The 24102-nt window shown below is 36.6% G+C and overlaps 3 protein-coding genes across 11 annotated transcripts; 1 reads left to right on the top strand and 2 right to left on the bottom strand.

Annotated features, from left to right (window-relative positions):
- The first annotated feature begins 10 nt into the window (after window positions 1-10).
- On the top strand, window positions 11-8170 carry LOC18051445 (serine/threonine-protein kinase pakA). 6 transcript variants are annotated; one of them, XM_024191016.1, is made up of 9 exons: window positions 11-209; window positions 739-3947; window positions 4031-4111; window positions 4954-5106; window positions 5488-5651; window positions 6206-6353; window positions 6501-6623; window positions 6989-7117; window positions 7724-7811. In XM_024191016.1, the coding sequence occupies exons 2-8, from the start codon at window positions 918-920 to the stop codon at window positions 7115-7117; spliced, it is 3828 nt and encodes a 1275-aa protein (XP_024046784.1). In that variant the 5' UTR covers window positions 11-209; window positions 739-917; the 3' UTR covers window positions 7724-7811. The 6 variants fall into 6 exon arrangements, 5 of the variants coding, with proteins under 5 accessions (XP_024046784.1, XP_024046785.1, XP_006448663.1 ...); XM_006448600.2 differs by having other exon boundaries at window positions 12-209; window positions 7030-7117; window positions 7724-8170; XM_024191015.1 differs by lacking the exon at window positions 11-209 and adding an exon at window positions 212-277 and having other exon boundaries at window positions 7030-7117; window positions 7724-8170.
- Window positions 8171-8448: 278 nt separating this feature from the next.
- On the bottom strand, window positions 8449-15215 carry LOC18051446 (potassium transporter 11). Its single transcript, XM_024191021.1, has 10 exons — window positions 14837-15215; window positions 14177-14468; window positions 13740-13991; window positions 13041-13281; window positions 11828-12073; window positions 11494-11562; window positions 11145-11399; window positions 10816-10983; window positions 10406-10660; window positions 8449-9760 (listed from the first exon to the last, which is right to left on the bottom strand). Exons 3-10 carry the CDS (start codon window positions 13863-13865, stop codon window positions 8742-8744), a joined length of 2379 nt encoding a protein of 792 aa, XP_024046789.1. The 5' UTR covers window positions 13866-13991; window positions 14177-14468; window positions 14837-15215; the 3' UTR covers window positions 8449-8741.
- A 100-nt stretch (window positions 15216-15315) lies between these two features.
- On the bottom strand, window positions 15316-22084 carry LOC18052002 (potassium transporter 11). 4 transcript variants are annotated; one of them, XM_024191018.1, is made up of 9 exons: window positions 21823-22084; window positions 20976-21149; window positions 20389-20614; window positions 19850-20095; window positions 19367-19417; window positions 18964-19224; window positions 18694-18861; window positions 17466-17720; window positions 15316-16422 (listed from the first exon to the last, which is right to left on the bottom strand). In XM_024191018.1, exons 2-9 carry the CDS (start codon window positions 21102-21104, stop codon window positions 15380-15382), a joined length of 2379 nt encoding a protein of 792 aa, XP_024046786.1. In that variant the 5' UTR covers window positions 21105-21149; window positions 21823-22084; the 3' UTR covers window positions 15316-15379. The 4 variants fall into 4 exon arrangements, with proteins under 4 accessions (XP_024046786.1, XP_024046788.1, XP_006448667.1 ...); XM_024191020.1 differs by lacking the exon at window positions 21823-22084 and adding an exon at window positions 21435-21798 and having other exon boundaries at window positions 20976-21132; XM_006448604.2 differs by lacking the exon at window positions 21823-22084 and adding an exon at window positions 21435-21798.
- Between the last annotated feature and the right edge of the window lie 2018 nt (window positions 22085-24102).

The following is a 24102-nucleotide window of genomic DNA, read 5'->3' on the forward strand; positions in this document are numbered from 1 at the left end:
AACAAAAGATCATGATTAGCGCGTACAACAAAGTCGTAAATTTTAGCTGACCGATAGATCTAGAGAGAGAGAAAAAGACTTCAAGAAGAAGATTAAAGATTAAAAAAACATCTAAAGTAGAAACTTATACGTGGGTTTAGTTCCGATTCTGAACAAAGCAGACAGTTTTGTTTTAAATAAGCGGCTTAGTCACTGGTGCTTTCCTTCAGGTATCCTTAAGTTGCTCGATCTTTCAACTTTTGAGCTAATCTCTCGGTTGCTGATTGTTATTTTATATGTGGGTTTCGGTTCTGATTTTGATCTGGACTTTGAATTTGCAGTTTTTAATGAGAATTTAAAGTGTTTTGGACCCTTAATTAGTTTTTTTTTTTCTTTTAGGAGTTGATATTGAGCTTTTGAGTCATGTAAAATTTTGCAGTCTCTTACCTATTGATATTTAATTCTTGTGGCTTTTAGTAATTTTTTTTTTGACCGAGTTTAATTTAACTTATCTTAAAGATTTGCATGAGTGCGAAGTACATAACTCGAAGTTAATCGATTGATATGATGGCGTTGTTTTGAATTAATTGATCATGCAGCTTCATCCTGATTTTGACTAAGGTCTTGTGATTTTTTTTTTTTTAATTTCTTTGAAAGATGACTTTGTGAGATTTGTCTACTTTTTGCATGAGTTGCTTGATGCTATCGTTTTTGTTGGCGAAATTTGTTAACTAAGTGGTGCGGATTATTTCTCTTCAGGTTCTTGATTGAGGACTGAAATCTTCCTTGCCAAAAGAAGTTCTCCTTCGTTTTTATTCTGTTCTCAGCAAGGGAACTTCTAAGTTGGATATGGGAGAATGCCAGTGGTGAGATGATGTTGGTGTGATTTTCATGGCATCTTGCGTGGGTTTGTTTGACCCGGGTAAATTTCATCAAAAATGGAAAGAAACCTGGGAAAGGGTATGATGGATCAGCAGAAAAACTATGAACAGGTCCGGTACAGTAATGTGGAAACTAGGAATGAGGGACCTGGTTCGGCAAATCAAAGGTTTTTCCATGATCCCTCAAGTAATATCAACACCAATATCCGACCTCCAGATTACTCTATGTCTGGAGGAGTGAGACCTGTGCTGAATTACTCCATTCAGACCGGCGAGGAGTTTGCTCTCGAATTTATGCGGGAAAGAGTGATTCCCAGACAGCACTTTGTTCCAAATGCTTATGGTGATCCTAACAATTCACCTGTATATATGGATCTGAAGGGTGTACTGGGAATTTCTCACACTGGTTCAGAGAGTGGGTCTGATATTACCATGCTTAATGCAGCAGAGACTGGCCGGGCACAGGAGCTTGAGAGAAAGGGCCCTTCTGGACATGAAGACAGAAGTTATTATGATTCCATGCGATCAGTACAACGAACATCATCAAGAAATGACATGGGTCGAGGGACTCAAGGTTATGCCTCTTCAGGAGCTTCTGATTCATCAAGGAAGGTGAAGTTCCTTTGCAGCTTTGGTGGCAAAATTTTGCCCCGTCCCAGTGATGGGAAGCTTAGGTATGTGGGAGGTGAAACACGTATTATCCGGATAAGCAGGGATATTTCTTGGCAGGAGCTTACACAGAAAGCTTTGGCGATTTACAATCAAACACATACGATAAAGTATCAGCTTCCTGGAGAGGATCTCGATGCATTGGTTTCCGTATCCTGTGATGAGGATCTGCAGAACATGATGGAGGAATGTAATGTATTAGAAGACAGGGGAACACAGAAACCTCGGATGTTCCTGTTTTCTAGTGCTGATCTAGAGGATACTCAATTGAGCCTGGAAAGCATGGAAGGTGATTCTGAAATTCAATATGTAGTTGCTGTGAATTGTATGGACCTTGGATCAAGAAAAAACTCTATTGCGTTGGCAAGTGCTTCGGAAAACAACTTGGATGAGTTACTTGGTCTACGTGTTGAAAGGGAGGCTGGTCATATTGCAGCTGAATTAGCTGGTTCTGGTGCTACAAACATGGCATATAATGCATCCTCGTCGACTATCCAATCTTCTCAGCCAGTACTGGTAAGTTCTGGTAGTGGTTATGAATCTAATTTGCAGCCTTATCAGGGACAGAGAATGCAACATATATCATCCACTTTGTACCCTGCTGATGGCTTACCCCCATTAGATGTGAAGAGCACCACTCCCTTGTCTACTCCATTGCAACATGATTATGGTTCTCATCCATCTAACTTTGCAACATGTGGAGAAAATGTAATTCCCATTCCCATTTCCATCCATGGGCAGCTGAATCAACAGGGAGGTTTGGCTGAGGAGAAGATGTACAGCGGCTTTCATGCTGATGATTCCGAAGCATGTGCTCAGGAGGTTAAACAGAAAATTGACAGTTTAGCTGATAAAATAAAAGAATCGGAGAAAATACGGTCTCTGGATAAAGAAGCATCGACGAAGGAACAGAAAATTAAAAGAGATCACTCTTTGCCAAAGATTAATGAGATTGACAATATTCGAAGGTCAGAAAATGACCATGTCGTTTCCTCACATTCATATGTTAGTTCAGTTTCAAATTACATTCCCAGGGAAGAAGTATCAGTGGCTAGTTCATCACCAGGCATAGTTCCGTCTTTGTTGCCCTCAAAAAGTAATAAAATGGCTCAGGAACCTATACAAAATTCAATGCCTCTTGAGGCTGTAAATGAAGGGCGAAAAAACAATGATGATGATGTCCATTTCCAAGCATCTGGTGGAGCTTTTACATCAGGACACGGTGACTCTGAAGCTGAGCCTACAAACTTTAGCTATAATGGACCATCTGCAATTCCTCAAAGGTATCACTCTGAGCAAATTCCCAGGGAGCAGACAGAAAAGAACCGTTTGTCAAAATCTGATGATTCCTTTGGCTCTCAGTTTCTGATTTCTCAAGCACTTTCTGATGGTTCTAAACCAATCAGAGAATCAGTTGATAAATTGCACTCTGGAAATATGGCTTCTGAGACTGAGCAATCCGTAGCACCTGCAAAACAGCAATATACAAATCCGCAGAAGGTTGAAGATGGACATGCTCAATTGAGGAAGCATAAAGAGTTTGCTGATAAAATCAACAAAATAAATTCCAATGGTTCTGAGGATGGGCTTCAGTCAAGTTTAGGGAAATCTGAATTCACACAGGCGGTTCCAAAATCTGCTGATGATTGCGAAGTGACCAAGATCAGAGAGACCGTTAAAGATCGCTCTATCAATGATGAAGAAGCAGCTGGTTTGCATCATCCTACAGCAAATCATGGAACTTCCGGCAAGAACCCGGAAGATTCCTCCCTGAAGCAATCAGAATACAAATGGAATGAAATTGCTGCCATCAAGAACAATGGGAATGACAACAAGGGGCAGGCACAATCTTTGGCACAGAAAGAGAACTCAGTTAGAGCTGTTTCTCCAGGGGATTCCAGTATTGCTGTTGTCAGTCCTGAAGGGGACATACTTATTGATATCAATGACAGATTTCCTCGTGATTTTCTGTCTGATATATTTACAAAAGCAAGGATTTCTGAAAACATTGCTGGTGTAAGTCCAATGCATGGAGATGGGGCAGTTTTGAGTTGGAATGTGGAGAATCATGATCCTCGGCGGTGGTCTTACTTCCGGAATCTGGCTCAAGATGAGTTTTCTAGAAAAGATGTGTCACTTATGGACCAGGATCATTTGGGTTTCTCATCTCCTCTAACAAATATTGAGGAGGGGGCTACTGTAGATTATAGCTATCCACCACTAAAGCCTGATGGATCTGTGATGCCTCAGAGTGGGTCACGTATTAATTTTGATGAGGGCAGTCAGAGAGAGTCATCTAGCATTGTTGGACCCAGCACCATGGAAACACATCCAGATTATAGCCGTTCTGAGCTCAAGGGTAATGAGAGCTTGCAGTCAGAGGTTGTGAACCATAGAATACAGGAATCAGATTATGAGGTACTTCTAGCTGTTGGCTTATGCTTCAGTAACCCTTTTGCTGGTCTGCGGTTAACTTACTCTAATTTTTTTTCTCTCTTTAGGAAGGGAGATTGGATCTTCCAACTGCTGGTGTACCTCTCGTTGATCTTGCACTGGGAAATTTTGATATCAGTACGCTGCAGGTATGCTGGTGCTTATTGTCCCTTGCTTTTTACAAGTGGAATATAAAGAAAAACCATGCTTCTTTTTTATTCTTTGCATATTTTTACTGTTGTAATGAATGATTCTATTGCTTAGAGTTTAAAGTGCATGTGCATTTCATAAAATGGACTTCAAAATTTGTTGCTAGTGCAGATTATATTGTTTGAGTAACCTGTCCTTGTATGGTAGAGGCGGTTTCGCGATTCAAACCGTGAAAGGTCTGGTGGCAGTAAAGGATTAGGCTCCTCAGATAGATTATTGCCCTAGTGAACAGGAATGAATTTCCATTTTCACCCAACAGAAGATACAATTGAGCTTTTAATCTGGATATGGTGACTCCATAGCACCATTGACCCTATGAGTCTACTGTGGATCTCCCCCCCCCCCTTGGGGGGGGGGGGTGGGGGAGTGTGGTGTTCTGGTGATGTTTAATTAAGAATGCTGATCTTTGAAGGCCAGTTCAGCATCTAATCAACATGATATGAAAATTTTCCTTCCAATGACAATTGTAAAGTCCAGTAAACAGTGTTTCAGATGCTTATGGTATAGACTGCATCCCTGTTCCTGCGATTGCGTGTTCAGAAACACCCCCAGCCCCAACCTCCTGGTCAAAATGAATACTCTCGCTTAATCTTAAACTATGATCAACTGAAGCAGTCTGGCTGAAGTATTGCTGATGATGAATAGTACTGATGATGCTCAGATCATGCAGTTTTATGGACTGTTTTTGTGCATCTATGAAATTTGTATGGAGATTTTTGATGGAGTCCCAAAGGAGTTTTTTCTGTCAACTTTTTAATTCTGTTTTTTTATCTGGTGACAGATTATAAAAAATGAAGATTTGGAAGAGCTGAAAGAACTGGGTTCTGGCACATTTGGGACTGTTTACCATGGAAAATGGAGGGGAACAGATGTTGCTATAAAGCGAATAAAAAAGAGTTGTTTCACTGGTCGTTCATCAGAGCAAGAAAGATTGGTAAGCTTTCTTCCATCTAGATGATTATATTTTACCATTTAAGATTTGCTTCTTCTTCAAGATTTAACCTGTGCCATTAATAAGCAATATTCTGAAATGTTTGAGCACCTTTTGGTTAACCCAGTAGTTTATTTTGCTGTTCTTCCAGCTGCTATTTGCTTCAATCCAAAAAATGAGAAGTTACCTTTTAGTACTTTCTAGTGGAGAGCATTTCTCATCAGTAGGCATTTGAGATAAAAATGCACTTACTTTTGCTGTTTAAATATTTTATGCCAGATTGGTATTTGTTATTTGTTATGTTTCTCTTAGTGGATATCAATTATCAATGTTCATGTTTGTATTTATATTATTCAGCTTTCAATTTTTTGTTTTCCCGTCTAGACTCTGGAGTTCTGGCGTGAAGCTGAAATTCTTTCTAAGCTCCACCATCCGAATGTGGTGGCCTTTTATGGTGTAGTACAAGATGGACCGGGAGGAACGCTGGCTACTGTCACAGAATTCATGGTGAATGGCTCTCTTAGACATGTTTTACTTAGCAAAGAGAGGTAATATTTTTATGTATAATCACCTGTTGACCTTGTTTTTAAAGGAGCTGTTTCTAGATGCACAAAAGCCAAGTTGCGTTAAACGTTTTGCTTATTGATCTTGGCTCCAACCCAAAAACAAAAATAAATTAAAAAAAAAAAAGTCCTCATGCTCAGATGCTCAATCAAGCTTCAACACTTGGTCTCCGAACTTGAGCTTCTATGTGAACTCAAAGTCAAGCCTAAACAAATAGATTAATGAATGTTACGTAAAATGTATTTTTTTTCCTCTTTTTGTTTTTTGGGGATAAGGAGTATGGATTTTTAATGTACAGTGCAATGTATAATAGATATTTAGAAATATAAAAGCATATTATGTCAATCCATATTTTTTAATAAAGCTAGGTAAATAAATGAGCCTCAAATCTAGCTCGTATTCTATTCAGTAATGAACGAATGAATATATTTAATCTTGTGTAATTAGGTAAAGATGAGTTCATTTGCATCCGTAACAAGAGCTCTGCTATTTGATGTCCTTCCTCTGTTTCTCATTTTTTTTTAAAGTCAATGTCCAGGCATCTTGATCGTCGTAAGAGGCTTATTATTGCAATGGATGCGGCCTTTGGAATGGAATATTTGCATTCAAAGAATATTGTGCATTTTGATTTGAAGTGTGACAATTTGCTTGTCAACTTGAAGGATCCTATACGACCCATTTGCAAGGTAATATTTTTGCTATTCCATGAATAATAAGCTACTTATTATGCATGTTGCTTATGTAAGGCATAATATCTTGGTTCATGGAGAGCAGCTGTTTTGTTCCAGGTATGAAGTAACCTGTTTTAATATTCTATGCTATTCATTGTATAGGTAGGTGATTTTGGTTTGTCAAAAATTAAAAGAAATACCTTGGTCACTGGTGGTGTGAGGGGAACACTTCCGTGGATGGCTCCAGAGCTTTTGAATGGTAGCAGCAGTAAGGTGTCAGAAAAGGTATGCTTTTGACATTTGATTTTGACTTGCATAGGAAAAACAAAAGTTGGACCTTGGCTTAAAGTGTGAAGATTGTGATGTCATTTGGGCAGGCCTTAGTCCGAATATTGATAAGCCATATTAAATAAAAAATGAGAAAATGGAAAGGAAAGAAGAGGTAGAAACCATCCAATTAGAGAGAGGGCTGATATCTTTGAGCCACAATGCCTTCTGTAAAAGCAGAGGGCTATCTCTCCTCTATCTACTGCATTGTATATTGGTGTCAGATGATGCTTTTATTCCAATACAGTGAGATTGGTTCTGAACAATAGAATATCCATATATCTGACTTCCCTTTTATGGTTTTTAACATCATTTTCTCTCAGATTTGCATAGTTCTACTTACCCGCTTTCTGGGTATTGGCAGGTTGATGTGTTCTCTTTTGGTATTGTCCTATGGGAGATTCTCACTGGTGAGGAGCCTTATGCCAATATGCATTATGGAGCAATCATAGGTGCCGCTCTTTCTCCCTCCCTCCCTCTCTCTCCTCTTACCCCAAAAGGCCCCATGAAAACCCAGTGAATTTGCTTGTCTGTAATTGCTTTTAGGATGTTAATTGCATGTTTGCTTTGAAGTTATCATGCAAGTTATTCTCTGCTTGTATTGGTGTCATAGGGCTGTGCTGCTCTTCCTTCTTATGGGAACTTATACTTTATTTCACTTGGAAAAATATCGAAAATGCATTTGATGGTATCCTGGAAGTGATTGTAGGATCCTTGGTTGGAGTAGATAGTTTCAAGTTTTCTGCTCTAAGTTGTTGAAGTGTGCGTGATTGAAAATATAATTTTGAAGATAAAGTAGCAAGTTTAACTGGATATTGATTGAAAGAAACACTTGTTTGAAAATAAATTTTGCTCTTATGTATTCCACCACCCACCACCAACAACAACAACCCCCCCCCCCCCCCCCCCCACACCAATTTCAGGATTTTTGCCTTTATGAAAACTGGGAGAATCGAGTACTTTCAAGCAGAACCAATTAAAATATTCAATAGTTTTGTTTTGGTTAAATAGCTATATATTTAATATTTCCTGGATTACAATCATATTGTTGTGTACAGGAGGTATTGTCAACAACACATTGAGGCCACCTGTGCCGGGCTACTGTGACTCAGAATGGAGATTGCTAATGGAACAGTGTTGGGCCCCTGATCCAGTGGTCCGCCCATCATTTACAGAGATTGCCAGACGCTTGCGTGTGATGTCTGCAGCATGCCAAACTAAATCACACGGTCATCAGGTGCAAAACCAGGTGCCCAAGTGATGGCCAACTCCATGACTCCCTAATGATGCTTCTTTTGACCTTTATGAGATGCGATGATTAGAGTTGTTTGCTTCTATATATTTCATGAAAGTGTGTATGTTATAGAGAGTGGTGAGAAGTTGCCCACCGTTGAGAGGGTAATATATGATTGTGTTTTGTGCAAATACTGAAAGTAATTGGTTCATGTGTAAAGCTATTATTTGTGTCAATAGTAAATACAAGCATTGCTCGAGTTTTGTGTTCATGGCTAATGAATTGAAAAGGTGATGAATAAGACCATGGCAGAAATGGACTCTTCAGGTATAGAAAAAGTACAAAAACAAGCGATGAGATGAAAGGTTGTCTTTAATAACTGAAATTCATCATTGTGTTTAATAACTGAAAATCTTAAAAAGAGGGAAAATGAGATCAAATGTCTTCTTGGAGATGTTTCCCTTATAATCCATTAGGGGAGGTTTTCAAATTAAATTTGACATTTTAGCTTAAATTTCTGTTGGAGCTTTAATTATGTGCCAAAATAGATCTAAAAATAAACAGTTTAAGAGAAATGTTAGAACCTAAGAGGAGTTCAACAAGAAGAGAAAAAAAAAATTGGCAGTTGATTTCCAAATAAATAAAAATTGGCAGTTTGCTTCTAAGGCCCTAGCAAAACACTCTATAGAAGCCTACCCCCAAAAATCTAATGCCAATTCTATCGTTCCAATCACAGACTCTTTCCTAATAAATCATATTCGATCCTCTGATTCCCTCTCTTGCAAATAAAATGTGCCAAATGCTGCATAGCTTGGTTGATCACAGCCACAAAACATAAAAGCTTATACAATAATAACTTGTCCAACATTCAACAGACATTCACGAGGACAATAAAAGATTGCATTATTCTCCCTGCATATCTTCCTTAGAAAAGTATATATATAATCAATCAGTATTTTCTTGTAAAACTCTGAATCCCGTCTTGCCATCATTACTGTCTTTCCAAGTATGTGCACAATTCCAGTATCTCTACTGTTAGTCAAAAACTCTAACTCATCAATCTCATCTTGGCTTATCATTTGACTGGATGACATGGTTCTGACCGTATACTCAGGGGAAACCACTGACACAATTGAGTTTGGGGAAAAAGTAGTCGTGACCTTATGGGGGTCGGGTAGATTAGCATCATCTTTTGAATCTCCCTGGTCACATGGACTATACACTTCTGAAGCCACACAGCTGTCCATCAAGGATTCCAGCCGCATAAACCTGAAGAGGTTTTCAAAGAGATTTTTCTCAAATTCATCATCTCTCTTATGGAGGTCTTTATAGCCATATCTAGCAACACAATGGAACATATGGAAGCTCTTGGGTCCAACTCGTGTTATAAGGAATCTCTCTCCTTCAGGGACGGTGTATACAGGAATGTACTTCACACAGACAAAAATTACAACAGAATGGATGGCAGGGAGGTTGGTAATGAAATGAGCAAAGATGTGAGGCACGCCGTTAGCTAGCTCACTGTAAACTAGACCAACTCCAGGGACGCGAACCAGTCCTAAACTAGGGCCAAGACCTAGAATCCATTCAATTGGAACCTTGCTCTGCAGCTCAAACTGATGCCGTTTCATGGTACCATAATGCCAAACAGACATGGAGATGAAGAAGGCAGCTGCGATCACAAGAGGAACCCACCCACCTCGATGAATCTTGAAGATCATGGCAGAAAAGTAGGTTCCTTCTACAAGTAGTGATAAGACAGTGAAGATGAGGACAAGAATCCAATGGCAACGCCATACTAACAGCATAATTAGGATCATAATCAATGTTGTTACCAACATTACTATCACGACGGCAAAACCTGTAGTGTCATAAAAAGAAAGAAAAGAACTGTATTGATGCAATCTTATTTTTGAAAAAAACACTCGTCAAATGAACTTCAGACCTAAAATGTAAGGATTCGAATATCTGCGCAAGTCTGGTGAGAAAGAATATCAATTTATTTACGAAAGGGTGAACAAATTGTTGTCCCACAGTTATTTGACATTATTAACCATGTACTCCCCACGAAAAGTTTTTCCATCAAAGCTTAGGTGAGACTTATATATGTATGTATATTGCATCAAAAAGTGATTTGTATGAATGCTTCCATTTTCAAGTTTGTACAATGAATAGTGCATACTTGATGCCAGAGCAGCGGAAGTTAAGGGGATAAAGGACGATATAGTATTTGTAGATTATCAAGCAATTGGAAGAGCATAAGAAAACAGATGCTGTAGTATTTGCCAAATATTTGATAATTATATCAGATTCAAAAAGAAATTAAAGTAAACAAGTAAAAACTTCAATTAACATGCTTATCACTGGTATTTTTTTTACCTTGACAAAATTAATGAAGAAAACAACAAAGATGGAGCAAAACTTATTTCTTACCAGATCCATAATTTAGCATCTGAAAGAATATTGATCAAATAAACTTCAGTCACAGAACATAGGATAAACATACCACAAGCATTTCCAATTTGGTGTTGATTTTTGAACCCAGCTGTTACAGCAACACAGAGAATCATAAGAATCCAATTGATTTCTGGAATATATATGTGGCTAGAGTACTTCTTCGATGTATGCATAACTTTCACTCTAGGAAAGCAGCCAAGTGCATCAGCTTGCTTGATTAATGAAAATGTTGCAGATATTGTGGCCTGACTCGCAACAACGGCAGCTGCAGTAGCAACAACAAATACTGGCCAATATATGATATCTGCAAAATAATGAAAAATTAGCAGTTGTGCTACTTCAAAAATAGAACGAGGCATTCACTTGCCATATTTGAAAAACTTGGCGGGTAGCTGGACTAAATGTGATTTTCTGCTTTTATGGGAACTGCACCTATTTAGACTAAAGATCCGAACAAACCTGGAATGGAACGATAAAACACATCATGTACGTGATCTGGGTTCTTCATAAGATATGCAGCTTGCCCAGTGTATGCCAACAGAAGGCAGGGATACACAACTGTTGCGAAAGCAATCTGTATAGATAGAACTGGAAACTGGCATACATCAGCAAAAAGGGCCTCTGTTCCTGTAATAATTGATAACAAGTAAACAGAATTTGAATTCCTTTAGAAATTATATAATTTTGATAAACCTTTAGAAATTATATAATTTTGATAAACCTCAAATAGGTTATTAGAGAACAGAAAAAAAAAAAAGAAATGATAAAAAAAAATGTGAAAAATTTACCTGTTATACATAGTATTATACCTCCAAGGGAGGGCCAAGTGTGTCCCTTTCTAAAGAACCAATACACATGCACAGGTGAAAAAGCTTTCAGCACACTGCTGTCATATTTCCAGATGTTGATTATGCCAATACCTCCGATTAAGAGAAACCAAACGAAGACAATTGGGGCAAAAAGCCAACCAACTTTATCTACACCAAAATGTTGCACACTAAACAAAACGACTAATATTGCAACAGCTACAAGCACAACTGCCTCTGTAGTGCATAAAACAATACGTTCAGTGGCTTAAGTAGAATGCTTAAAGAAGACACGGAGAAGAAAATATTCAGTTTCAGAGTAGGGATATACTCTCATTCAAAATGCTCTTGTTATCCACCTTGGGATAGTCTAACTTGACGCCACCAGCAGCAGATAGAACTGCCAAAATAAAATGATTAAGCATCTTTGCAACGAGATTGATAAACTATATGTATATACATCAATTTAACAGCATTGATGTGGACATTGCCGGTTCAATGGAAAAGTTGAAGTTACATTCTGCAGTAGAAATTATCCCATTATGTCTCTTGTCCTTGTTTCAACATACATTAACACATTACTTTATAAGCAGACATGTAGGCAGGGAGGCAACAAAGGAAGATAGACTAAGCTCTAAGGATTTGTGTATGAGAGACGAAAATGCCTGATATTGCAGGGGTGAGAATCCCATCTCCGATCACCATGGAAGAGCCAACAAGAACAAGAACAAGAAGTACAATCTTGCTAGATGAATGCTTCTCCAACCATCTCTTGGTTTTTGCAGCATGTGAACGTTCATGAAATGTGGAGCGACTGTAAGTTGTTAACTCTTCATCAGACCGGTCTTGGTTAGGAATAGTTCTTAGTTTTACATGTCGACAGAGTAAAGAATAAAGAGCAAATGTTCCACCTGCACTTCAACGAAAATAAGTTGGAAACTGGTAATGCCTCATCGAGGGATGATTAAAAAAAAAAAAAAAGAACAGTTCCATGCTATGCTGGTATTGGTGTGCAAGTAAGAATTGTTGTTGGACACATTTTGAAAATATTACACAAAATCATAACAGTGAAATCAATTTAGTTTTTATGGAATTTAAAAGAGGAATAAATAATACATGGCATACAGCAGTATAACTGTTAAAACACTTAATATTGAATTGGATGAAATGTATTTCTTTTTCCAACCTCAGTACTAAAGACACTAATTTTTTATTTATACTCTTCAATAAATTCAATTCACTATTGCTTTCATTCCTTTAGCTACGAACATAACTGAAACACAATAAACAACTAGAGAATTCTGTTGCTTTTGAGGTTGCTGTTCGATGAAAGCTACTATTTACATCTTACAATTTCATCAGTGTTGAATGTGTATATTGATGCATGTTGTGCAGGTTGATGTTTATTTATGTAATTAATCTCTTTATGAGATGGAGGTACTTGGAAGAAATCAGCTACAGGCATTCTCAAATAAAAGAAGATTAATAATTTAAAGAATCAAGCTTTTCCAACCACAACCCTAATAAAAGAGGGAAAAAATTCTAGTTATTTTTTTTCCTTATTCCTTTTGTTTGTGAATGGTACAAGTAGTAAGAATAAAACCTCAATATTATGTATGTTTTGAAACATTTTGTGTGGTACAGCATATGTTTCTAGAAGGCAGAAATGAAGAGGAAGAACTAGCTCAAAACCATGATAAGCTGCACTCATTGCTTCCACTATTCCCCATCGTCGGTTGACATATATTTACTATACCCCTCCTAACTCTGAAGCCCCAAAAACTTGAATTCTAGCTCTACACTTTATCCAAAAGTATCATGAGAGATGTTTGCATGATATAGAATATACATTAAGTCTCTAGCTTGAGCTCAATTTACCTTGGCCATTGTCATTTGCACGACAAACGATGAGAACATATTTGATGAGTGGAATAATAGTAAGTGTGTATATAATCAATGATAGAGCATCTATGACATCTTCTGTATCTTTAATTCCGTCTGGAAATGTATTGTAGAGCACATACATCGGAGATGTGCCCAAATCTCCATAAACCACTCCAAGGCTCTTGAATGCAAACCGCATAAGCAATAATGCTGACAATCTCTGAAGGAAACAAAACTGAATAAGCAAAGAGAACAAATTGGATCATCAGATAATTGCACTGCCCTCAGAATCCTGTTGTTAAAATTACCACGAACATCTCATATGGGCTAAAAGTACTTCGATATTCCACAAATTTGCATGATTGAAATTACAGTAAAGAAGATTTGCTTCCAACTAAATCCATTGCTTTCTACAATTTTGTTTAAGTTATAGATTAGCAAACCATAAACAACATAATCAATCAGATTTAACATGCTAAAAAATTTTCATAGTATTTTTCTTCTAAAATACCATGTAAACTCATGAAATGGTTTTGAAAGCAGATATTCTAGCAAAGGCACAATCATTGACAATGACACATGACTGCAGTCTACTTCCATAAATTTCAACTGAATCACATTTTGTTTGAGAAGAAAGAGAGAGGGAGGCGGAGAGAGAGAGAGAGAGAATCTCACACAGGGAAATCAACATACATTTTTAATGTTTGCATCACTGTGCCTCTCAGCCTCTTCATCAACTAGATGATCAAACTTGTGATTTACAAACCATACTTGGCCTTTATTATCGGTGTCTTCATCACTCTTCACTTCCGAACCCATTTGACCCCTACCGCAAATGATTCTGCCACTTTGACCAATTAATCTCCCCAATTTCCCTCCTCTGGACTGTGACTTACCCTCTTATCTTTATGTGTGTAGCAGAACCCAAAGCCTCATAAAAGTTTCCTAAACACATACAATGTCTAAATTCTCAGATTAATGAACTCCAGAAGTAATGGAAAATTAGAAAAAGCCTCCTGACTCTTTCGTCTAATCTTCACTAGTAACCAGTGGAGAAAGCAATACCAGAGACTGATTAAAGGTCTTATCTATTGTGATAAGTGAAAAAAAAAAAAAAGGTGCCCTAATACCTTGAGAATGGTTGCCAAAATTTATGCCCATGCTAATAGTTTCGAAGCACAAATGTTGAAAGTCCATGATTCCAAAACATGATGCTGAATTGTTGACTACTGTTGCTCATGCTAATACGTTTGATACACAAATGCTGCGAGTCCATGATTTCGAAATACGATGCCGAATTTTTGATATTCATAAACTTCACTGCTGACGTAGAATTTTTAATCCTTAAATTCTGAAAATTCTTCCCCAAGTTCCATTCAGATTATCCAGAAATCATGATGCTCCTCTTGATTCAGATAAAGCCTATAGAATTCAGAGAAAGGAAATATTTTCTTCAAACCCCACAAACAGAAAATTCAATTGTCACGAGCTAGAGAAAAATGAATATAGTTCATAAATCAACAAACTATAAGAATGGAAAAACAAATCCTAACCAAAAGGTGTAACAGATTATATGGGTTATAGAGACAAACAATCGAGGCTGCTACAAAATCAAGAAATCAATCATTGTGAAGAAGGGAGATCACAGAAATTACTTAACCCCAAATCAAAAACAAAAAAAATTCAATTACATTAATGTCCCATAATGTTGCAAATTTCCACAAAAATAAAATAAAAGCAAACGAAAAAAAATAGGAGCGACGATAAAAAGAGAGAAAAATGCAACATACCCATGAAGGATTCAAGAGAGAAATGGGAGATGCAATAGGAACAGCAAATGTGAGCTCGCTGTATGACTGCCAACATGCCGCAACAACGGCAATGTCCTATTCCCGTGTTCCTTATATGGTTTCAATTGTTTTATTATTCCTCATACAGCAACCAAATGAATATACCATCTGCCGTAGCCGCTCATTTTCAGTTATTACAATAATAATTATTTTTTCAACAAAGTACAACTATTATGGCGGGTGTAACCGAATTATGACAACTTGTTTACCGTTAAGTTTCAAATGTTGCTATATAAATTTACATGTGGATCCCCAATTTTTATAATTTCTTAGGAAAGCCACAATTTTACCAACTATAGCAAATAGGCCCCTGATGACTTAGTAACCTGTAATCCCGAGAAAGGCCAGTTTTTGCTCTCTGAATACCCTTCTCTTCGGAAGATTGAAATACTCTTCATGTTGGTATCAACCAGAGCTGCTTTTCCAACGAACACAATTTACTATTATTGATCTTAGTAACAAATATAAAAAAGAAAAAAAGATTTACACATAAAATATCTGTCCAACATTCAGGAGACTCTCATGAGGAACATTGAAGATTACACTATTCTCTCTGCAAATCTTCCTAAGAAATGCATATATATAATCAATAGCTATCTTTTTGTAGAACTTTGAACCCCTACTTGCTCTAACCACAGTATTCCCCAATATGTGCACCACTCCAGCATCTCTACAACTATTCAAAAATTCTAACTCATCAGTCTCAGTATGGCTGCTCATTTGACTGGATGACATGACTGTACTATTTACATGCAACGGCGATTTCACAGGCACAATTGAGTCGACGGATGACATTGTTAGGTCTTGATTTGAGGAAGTTGAGTTTCCATTATTATTTAGCAGGCCATCTGTTGACTGTAGAGTTTGCTGGCCATACAAACTATATTCATCTGAATCAGAACAACCCTCCATCATGGTTTCAAGCCGGACAAACAAGAAGAGACTATCAAACAGCTTTTTCTCAAAATTCTCATCTTTCTTATGGAGGTCCTTATAGCCATACCTTGCTACGCAACGGAACATATGGAAATTCTTGGGTCCTATCCGCTTTACAAGGAACCTTTCTTCTTCGGGGACTGTGTAAACAGGTAGGTACTTAACACAAACAAATACGACGACAGAATGGATGGCAGGTAGATTTGTGATGAAGTGAGAAAAGATGTGGGGCACTCCTCTTGCTAGCTCTGTGTACACAAGTCCTATCCCGGGGACCCGGACCAGTCCAAGGCTGGGGCCAAGCCCAAGAATCCATGCCATTGAAACTTTGCTATGCATCTCAAACTCGTAACGTTTTACAGTACCATAATGCCAAACATACATGATCACAAGAAAAGCTGCTGCAATTACAAGGGGAACCCAGCCACCTTGATCAACCTTGAAGAGTACAGCAGAAAAATATGTGCACTCCACAACCAACGATAATGCAGTGAAGATTAGCACAAGAATCCAATGACAACGCCACACCAGTATCATGATTAGAGTCATTAGCAATGTGGTTGCTAACATGACTATGACGACTGCCGTCCCTGTTATAACACAATAATTTGTGCAATCAAACAAAAAAATGAAATACTATTCTGGGGTAAATTAAATGCATAAGCCCAAAAGAAGTTGAAAACATGATTAAAATGTAAATCAACTAGTTTTGCCATGTGAATCAACACTTCAAACCTTTTCATAGTAATCGTTATTTACCATTCTAGCTTTGAGTGTGTATGGATGTGGTTGTATAAAAAAATAATTATTATTGTGTATGTCGAATCCATTATCAGCCTTTAGTACTCGAAGGCCATAGAAGTTAACTTTCATATGGAAAATACCATCAGTTATAATGAAGCTTTCCTCAAATTGTTTCAACTCATTGAACAGATTAGAACCACTCCTTTAAAACCAAAGACTTAAGCCAAGCCCACCCCATTTCAGTAGCCACTGTCTTTGGCACCAAATGCAAGGGAAATCTTTAAGTCGTTATATTATATGATGTTGTAACACATCGATCTCTCACTCAATATATACAGCCGGAGAAATAAAAGGGTTATAATCTGAAGGAAGATGATCTAGTGAGTATCAGTGCCCACCATATGGTTAGCACCTGGAACGTGGCGGAATCATGTGATTCCCTGTAAATAGTGTTCAAGCTATGAATTAACCAGCAAAAGCCACGTAGCACAATCACTCATCATTAAATGAGCACCGTCGCGGAGTAGATCGTTACTCATAGTCCAGATATCTAGCTATGTTGTCTTAAATTTGTAAAAACTATGTAAATCATGACACCAGTAGCAAGCAGACAGGAATATGCAAACATGCTTCACCACCAAAATGGGACGCTGGACAGAAACTCTCCAGAAATTTATTCACACAAGATTGAAAGAAGCACCTTAACAAGTAGATATTAAGAGGTTGAATAAAGCAATTGACTTACTACATGGTAATTTGTAGACATGCTTTTTCGTCTACATTTGCATGTAAACGTGAGGAGAAATTCTTTGAAATCTAAACATGCACAACCAAACGTTTCACCAGATTGAAAGATAAAAAGAAAAGACTAAATGGAGGACAAACTTACCATAAGCATTTCCAATTTGGCTCTGATTTTTGAAACCAGCTGTTACAGCAATACAGAGAATCATAAGGATCCAATTGATATCAGGAATATATATCTGACCAAGGAATTTCTTCGATGTATGTACAACTTTAACTCTTGGGAAACAGCCAAGAGCAAGAGCCTGCTTGATTATTGAAAATGTTGCAGATATGGTAGCCTGACTTGCAACGATAGCAGCTGCAGTTGCAACAATAAAAACTGGCCAATATATGCTGTCTGCATGGTAAGAAATCAAAATTACTAGCCTCTCAAACCAATAGTTACCATCCTACTCAAGTAAGATTTGCGTTAGTATGGTGAAATCTTCTGCCATTAATTCCATATCCTGAGAATTATGTATTGTCAAACACATTTGATATTCTCTTTAAAATCCAAGAGCTAAAAACTGATATCTCATAATACTGAATGAATTTTGAAGCAAAATCATCAAAAAAATTTGTAAGATTTGGGTTTAAACCAACCATAGGATTCATCCTCATCCTTTTTCCTTTCTCTCAAACATAGAAAAGTCGGTTTGCAATATATCAGCCAACAATTAAAAACTTGATATCATTCATTTTGACATCCTCCTTAATAACTTGACAAAAATTGAAAGTACATTGAAAAAAATAATATCATATGCATTAATTTCCTTTTCACATTAGTTTTACATCAACATTGCAGTCATAACTGAGATTTTACAATCCCAGTAATAACAAAATACTCACCATACAGGGAACCTATTGGCCCCTTTTAAATAAAGCAAGATCACCAGTGTGTGTGTATATATATATATATATATATATATATATAATGTTGTGAGGGGGGTGGGGGTGGGGGGGGGGGGGGGAATAAAGCAAGATCACCAATGTGTGTGTGGGGGGAATTACCCAGACTCCTGCACCAACTAGGACCATGGGTCCAGCCCGGCCAGTCTCTAAACTAGGGGTCGGTCACGGCCCAACCCCATGACCCATGAGACAACAAAGGGTGGAAGTTTAAGCTCACCAGAAGGATCAGACCTGAGACCTCGATACGGCCAAGCACCAGATCCCAAGCCCTCAACCAACTGGGCTGCTCCTTTGGGGGCAAGATCACCAGTATTCACAGGATGAATTTTTAATAATGAGGATGCTTTTTTCATCATTTTCCTAAAAATATCTCAAGCATCAGTAAGGAATGATGGTTACTAAATAAGATTAGAACAAACCTGGAATAGAACGATAGAAGGCATCAACCACATGATCCTGGTGATTCATAAGGTAGGCAGCTTGTCCAGAATAGGCTAAAAGAAGGCAAGGAAACACAACCACTGTGAATGCAATCTGTATCGCTGAAACTGGAAAATGAGCTAGATCGGCAAAAAGTGCTTCAGTCCCTGTAATAATTGTAAACAAGTCATCAACTCCAAGAAAGAATTTCACATAATTAAAGAGTAAAAATTTTAAAATAAACTAAATTATAAAAACAATAATTTTACCTGTTATACTTAGCATGATACCTCCGAGGGAGGTCCAACCATCTCTCCCTCCCCTTCTAAAATAACGGTATATATACACAGGAGAAAAAGCTTTCAAAACACTGCTATCATATTTCCAGATGTTAAGCATGCCAATACCTCCAATTAAGAGAAACCAAAGAAGCACAATTGGGGCAAAGAGCCAGCCAACCCTATCTGTACCATAGTGTTGCATGCTAAACAAACCTACTAAAATTACAACAGCGACAAGCACAACCACGCCTGATTCAAATAAATGATGTTAAGAGTTAAATACTTGAATATTTCAAGACAGAAAAAATTTGAAGTTCAGAAAGCAGAAAGTGTTGCAGACTCATGGAGAGAACGAATAAAAAGTTTTATACTGAAAAGAGTAGGGAGATACCATTACTCATATGAGGGTGGTCCACCTTGATTCCACCAGAAGCTGAAAGAACTGCCAGAGATAGTTCAATTACACATTGTCATTAGAAATCAGACTGACAAGTTTAATATGCAATATTAAAACTTAAAATTACAATCACAGATGATCACTGGATGGATAAGCAAGTAGATGACACATGCCAAACAAGAAACACTGAAGAAAAAAACAATAATAAAGAGATTAGCACGTTAAACTGAGTTGATGTAAAATAAATTATTCTAAGGCACCATAAAAGATGCTGTCCAAAAGCATTTGAGAAATAGCAGCGTACTGATATTTTTCAGATATAAAGCATCAAAATATCCCCATTTATTCTTTCATCTCACTAACTAATATCAGGAAGTAAGAATGGTCCACTTCATCATAAGCTTATATTTAGGATCGATCGTTTCACACATAGAAACTTGAAAGGCTCTGGAAGTTCAAGCATGATGGAAGGTATACCTGATATAGCTGGAGTAAGAATACCATCACCAATCACCATGCAAGTGCCAACAAGGACAAGCATAAGAAGAGCATTTTTCCTGAATGTCTGGTGCTCCAACCATCTCTTAGTCTTTGCAGCGAATGATTTTTCATGAAAGGTAGAACGGCTGTATGTCGTAAGCTCCTCGTCAGTGCGATGTTGGTTAGGAATAGTTATCACTTTTGCATGTCGACAAAGCAATGAATACAGAGCAAATGTTCCTCCTGAACCATGAAGAGTATAAATCAAAGCATCAAAAACGAGAAACTACTCCCCATCAGCATCTTAAGGGAAATGCAATTATGTTGTCCTATGCTACAAAATGGAAGCGTGAAGGTAAAATGGGGGGGGGGGGGTTATATAAGAAAGGAAGTTTAATGAACAAAATGTATCTTGATAAAAATTAAAATGATGAAGAAATTTTTCCCATGATCCCAGTATATGCGGTACAAAGCACATCCATTAATGTATTAAAATATTTATGACATCAGAATAAACTTCATTGCTATCAAATTACCTTGACCACTGTCATTCGCTCTGCACACAATAAAAACATACTTGAGGAGCGGGATAAGAGTAAGAGAGTATATGATCAGTGAAAGCGCTCCAATTATATCCTCTGGATCATCGATTCCATGAGGAAATGTATTGTAGAAGACATACAAGGGGGAAGTTCCCAAGTCTCCATACACAACTCCAAGACTCTGGAAAGCAAACCGCAGAAGTAACAGAGAGGAGAACTTCTGCAGGATTCAAAGTCATATAAGCAAAAGAACAAATCTGAAGGTTGCACAATGATGCATACATCTCATCTCATACAATGGCTAAAGCAATTTAGCACCCCACTCATACAGTATGCAATACTACAAGTCAAATCCAACAATCTTAAACCAATCCGACGAAGTCCCACAAACCATCATACAATGTCCTCACATACAACCAATGAAATTGATGGAGCATATGATGCAAAACAAATCCAAAGGATTTATGAATAGGCCATTGAATCTCATCCAATAAAATAACTAGCCTTCAAAACGAAATAGTGAAGTTTTACTTTGAAGAAGAGAAAAACTGCTTCTGTTAACTAGAGAGTCAAAAGGATACCTTTTCTCTGTACATATTTCTAAGCCTGCCAGCTTCTTCATCCATAGGCTGATCAAGCTTCTGATCCAAGACCCACATACTGCCCTTGTTAGTCTCATTGTCTTCATCAATCTCCACTCTAGCAGCCATTCTCGATCTCGAACTCGGCTTCAGACGACTGTTTATAGATTAAACCTACAAAGGTTTTTCAGATTACCCCCACTTCTAAAATTCTAGAAATAAAGCAACTTGAAATAGGAAGAAATAAATTATATCTCAATTTTTAAATTTGATCTTTATTTGACATCCATACTCCAAATAAGAAATGAAAGCCCAGAAACTAACCAAATTGAAAATTAAGACAAAACTATCATCAATTTCTAAGACAAACCAGGGAGCAAAATCCAACTAATAAGAAGTTAAAAAAAAATTTACAATTTGACTTACAGCCAGACTCAGTAAGGAATTGACGACACTCACCAAAAAATTGAAAGGTAGAGGAAAGATTACTAAAACAAGCTGCAACGCAAAGAGCAGATGAAAATGGACTAAAACAGAAACTGGACACTTTAATTCAATAAACAAAAACAATTAAACTTTACAAAAAAAAAAAAAAAGCTAGCCAAATCAAAGAAGGCAAATTCCCAGATGCATATATTTATATATAAATATATAAATATATAAAAACACAGCAACCCAGTTGAGAAGGATAGACGAGAACAAAAAACGCTTATGAATGAATAAAACAGACAAATATTTTTGCAATAAATACACCAAATTTTTCAAGTGGGGTCAGCTTAATATCCACCACAAGATCAAAAACACACAAAAAAAAAAGAAAAAAATTTACAGAATATGATAAACCCACCCCGCAAAAACCAAGTCGGTTGTCCTTTTGTTTTTGTTATTAATGAATAATGATATATATAATAAAAACAAAACACTTGTGCTGTGTCAGTCTGTTTTGGCTCTTTCTGCCTTCACAAACTGAATCAATAGCAAGCAACAGAGTTGCAGAGAAAGCCTTCTGTCTTTCGTCAGTCAGCTTCCAAACGCCTGTCTGACAATTTTCAGGGAGAGAAAGCAAGGGACAGCCTAGAGTAGAGTAGAGCGTTTGTTAGATATTTTCCCTCTCTTATTTCGGGTTATTTCAACTGAGCACGTTTGTTAGCAGAACTCGCCCAGTAATTGAAAGTTACTCTCATTTAAGAATTAAGAGCAATAACATCAGCATCCCTATTGTTTAATATTTTCTAAAATAAGGAGACAATTCGTCTTTTTGTTTTGGACAGGTCCCTAACCATATTATTATCCCACCAAGAAACCCCTTTTGCAACGGTCAACAGCATTCAATTCATTGGCGTAGTTATCTTCCCTTTGACTATTGAAATTGATTCACTTAATATGTTTTTATTGATTATTGGTGTAGTTATTACATGTTATGCGGATTATTATTTAAAAAGAGTGTGGCACTTGAAAAGAATTATATTGGATGATCAGAATATTCTTCAAAATATAATATCATTATGATATTTTATAATATATATTTGTGTTTTGAGTTTAAAAATCTGTACGCCATATTTTTAACTAAAATAATTTTGAATTTTAATGATTTTGTTGTATAGGTAGATGATTACCCTACGGAACTTTGTAAATTTTTGTAGTTTTGCTTCATGAATGAAAGTTCTTCTCAAATGGGTGGAAAAACGATATAAAATTTATGAGGTTAATTTGGTCATTCCATTGGAATAAATGAATCATGGACCTATCTAATGCAAATAGATAAAGTATGCCTTCTAACTGAGAAAACGTAACAAATTAGAGACCGCAATATTATTAACCCGACCAGAAAATTTTAAGCTATCTGGTGAAGGGTTTATTTAATCAATGATTTGTTAATTAATGACACTGGTAATAAAATCATTCTTTTCAGTTACACGTGGGTCCTCGGTTGCAGATCTTCTATTTATTTATTTTTTACCCTTTCTCTTCTTTTACATAAAAATTGAGGAAGAATTAGAAAAACAATATGCTTACTTTGAAATTATCTAAAGTTTTATCAACACATAAACTCTACAGAATGATAAGTTTGTATTATTGAAAGGGGTCATGCTACAGTGCAATTGTGGTACCATACCACAGTTGCACTAGTCGTTGGATCCACTCAAATGAGTGGGGTCCACTTAAATAAGTGGAAATTCAACAGTTGGGTGCAACTGTGGCATGGTACCACAGTTGCACCACAGTTTTATCCTATTAGAAGTTGTACATTTATTTTTCATGTAGCAATATTACTAGTATATAACTATAGAGAGGTAACTTTTTATTTAAATTAGACAGATCACAGATATCCGAATGCTTTTATATATCAAAAGCACAAATAGAAGTTAAAGGAGCGGGACAATAATTTGTTTGAATATTACTACCTTCTCAAGCTTTCTCCGATTGAAAATTTAGCATATTTGTGGAATGAAAACTCATAAACCAATAAAAAGATTTAAAATATATTTTTTTTTGAGTGAATTGTTTGGTGAATAAACAAAATGCGAAAAATAAATCTCGTTATTCTAATTCATTATGAAAATTCTATGGTCATCATGACCATATGAGATTGAAATATTGTATCTTTTTTTAATATAAATTTGTTGTGAAATAAAATCAATCATTAGCTTATGTGAAAAATAACCTTGATAATTATTCACCTATGCACAAGAATGAAAGAGCGCCCTTGATGGCTTAATCCATGTGTGATTATCGTTGAATTTGGTACCTGCATTTTATATTAGTAGACAATTAATTATAATGTATATTTATGATCTCTTGGGATTATATGATGGCAACCTTAGTTAAGGTAGAGATTCCTAAGACGAGTCATCTACGCCAATACTAGGATTAAGGTATATTTATTATTATTTGGAGCTTTTATTTTATTTTTATTATAAAAGTTCCAATCGAACTTAAATAATATGATTATGAGATGTTTATTTCCTAGACAAATGATTTAAGATATGTAAGTATTTGTGTTTTTGTGTTTGTTTGTTGTCAACTTTTAACGATTATTTAAAGATGTCTTCTATGTTAAATTAATAAAAGATCAAATTTGTTAAGTGTATAAAAATTTTAGAATCATTTGTTTCTCAATCGGTTT

This window comes from Citrus clementina, unplaced genomic scaffold (genome assembly GCF_000493195.1).
Source record: "Citrus clementina cultivar Clemenules unplaced genomic scaffold, Citrus_clementina_v1.0 scaffold_2, whole genome shotgun sequence".
Lineage (NCBI taxonomy): Eukaryota > Viridiplantae > Streptophyta > Magnoliopsida > Sapindales > Rutaceae > Citrus > Citrus x clementina.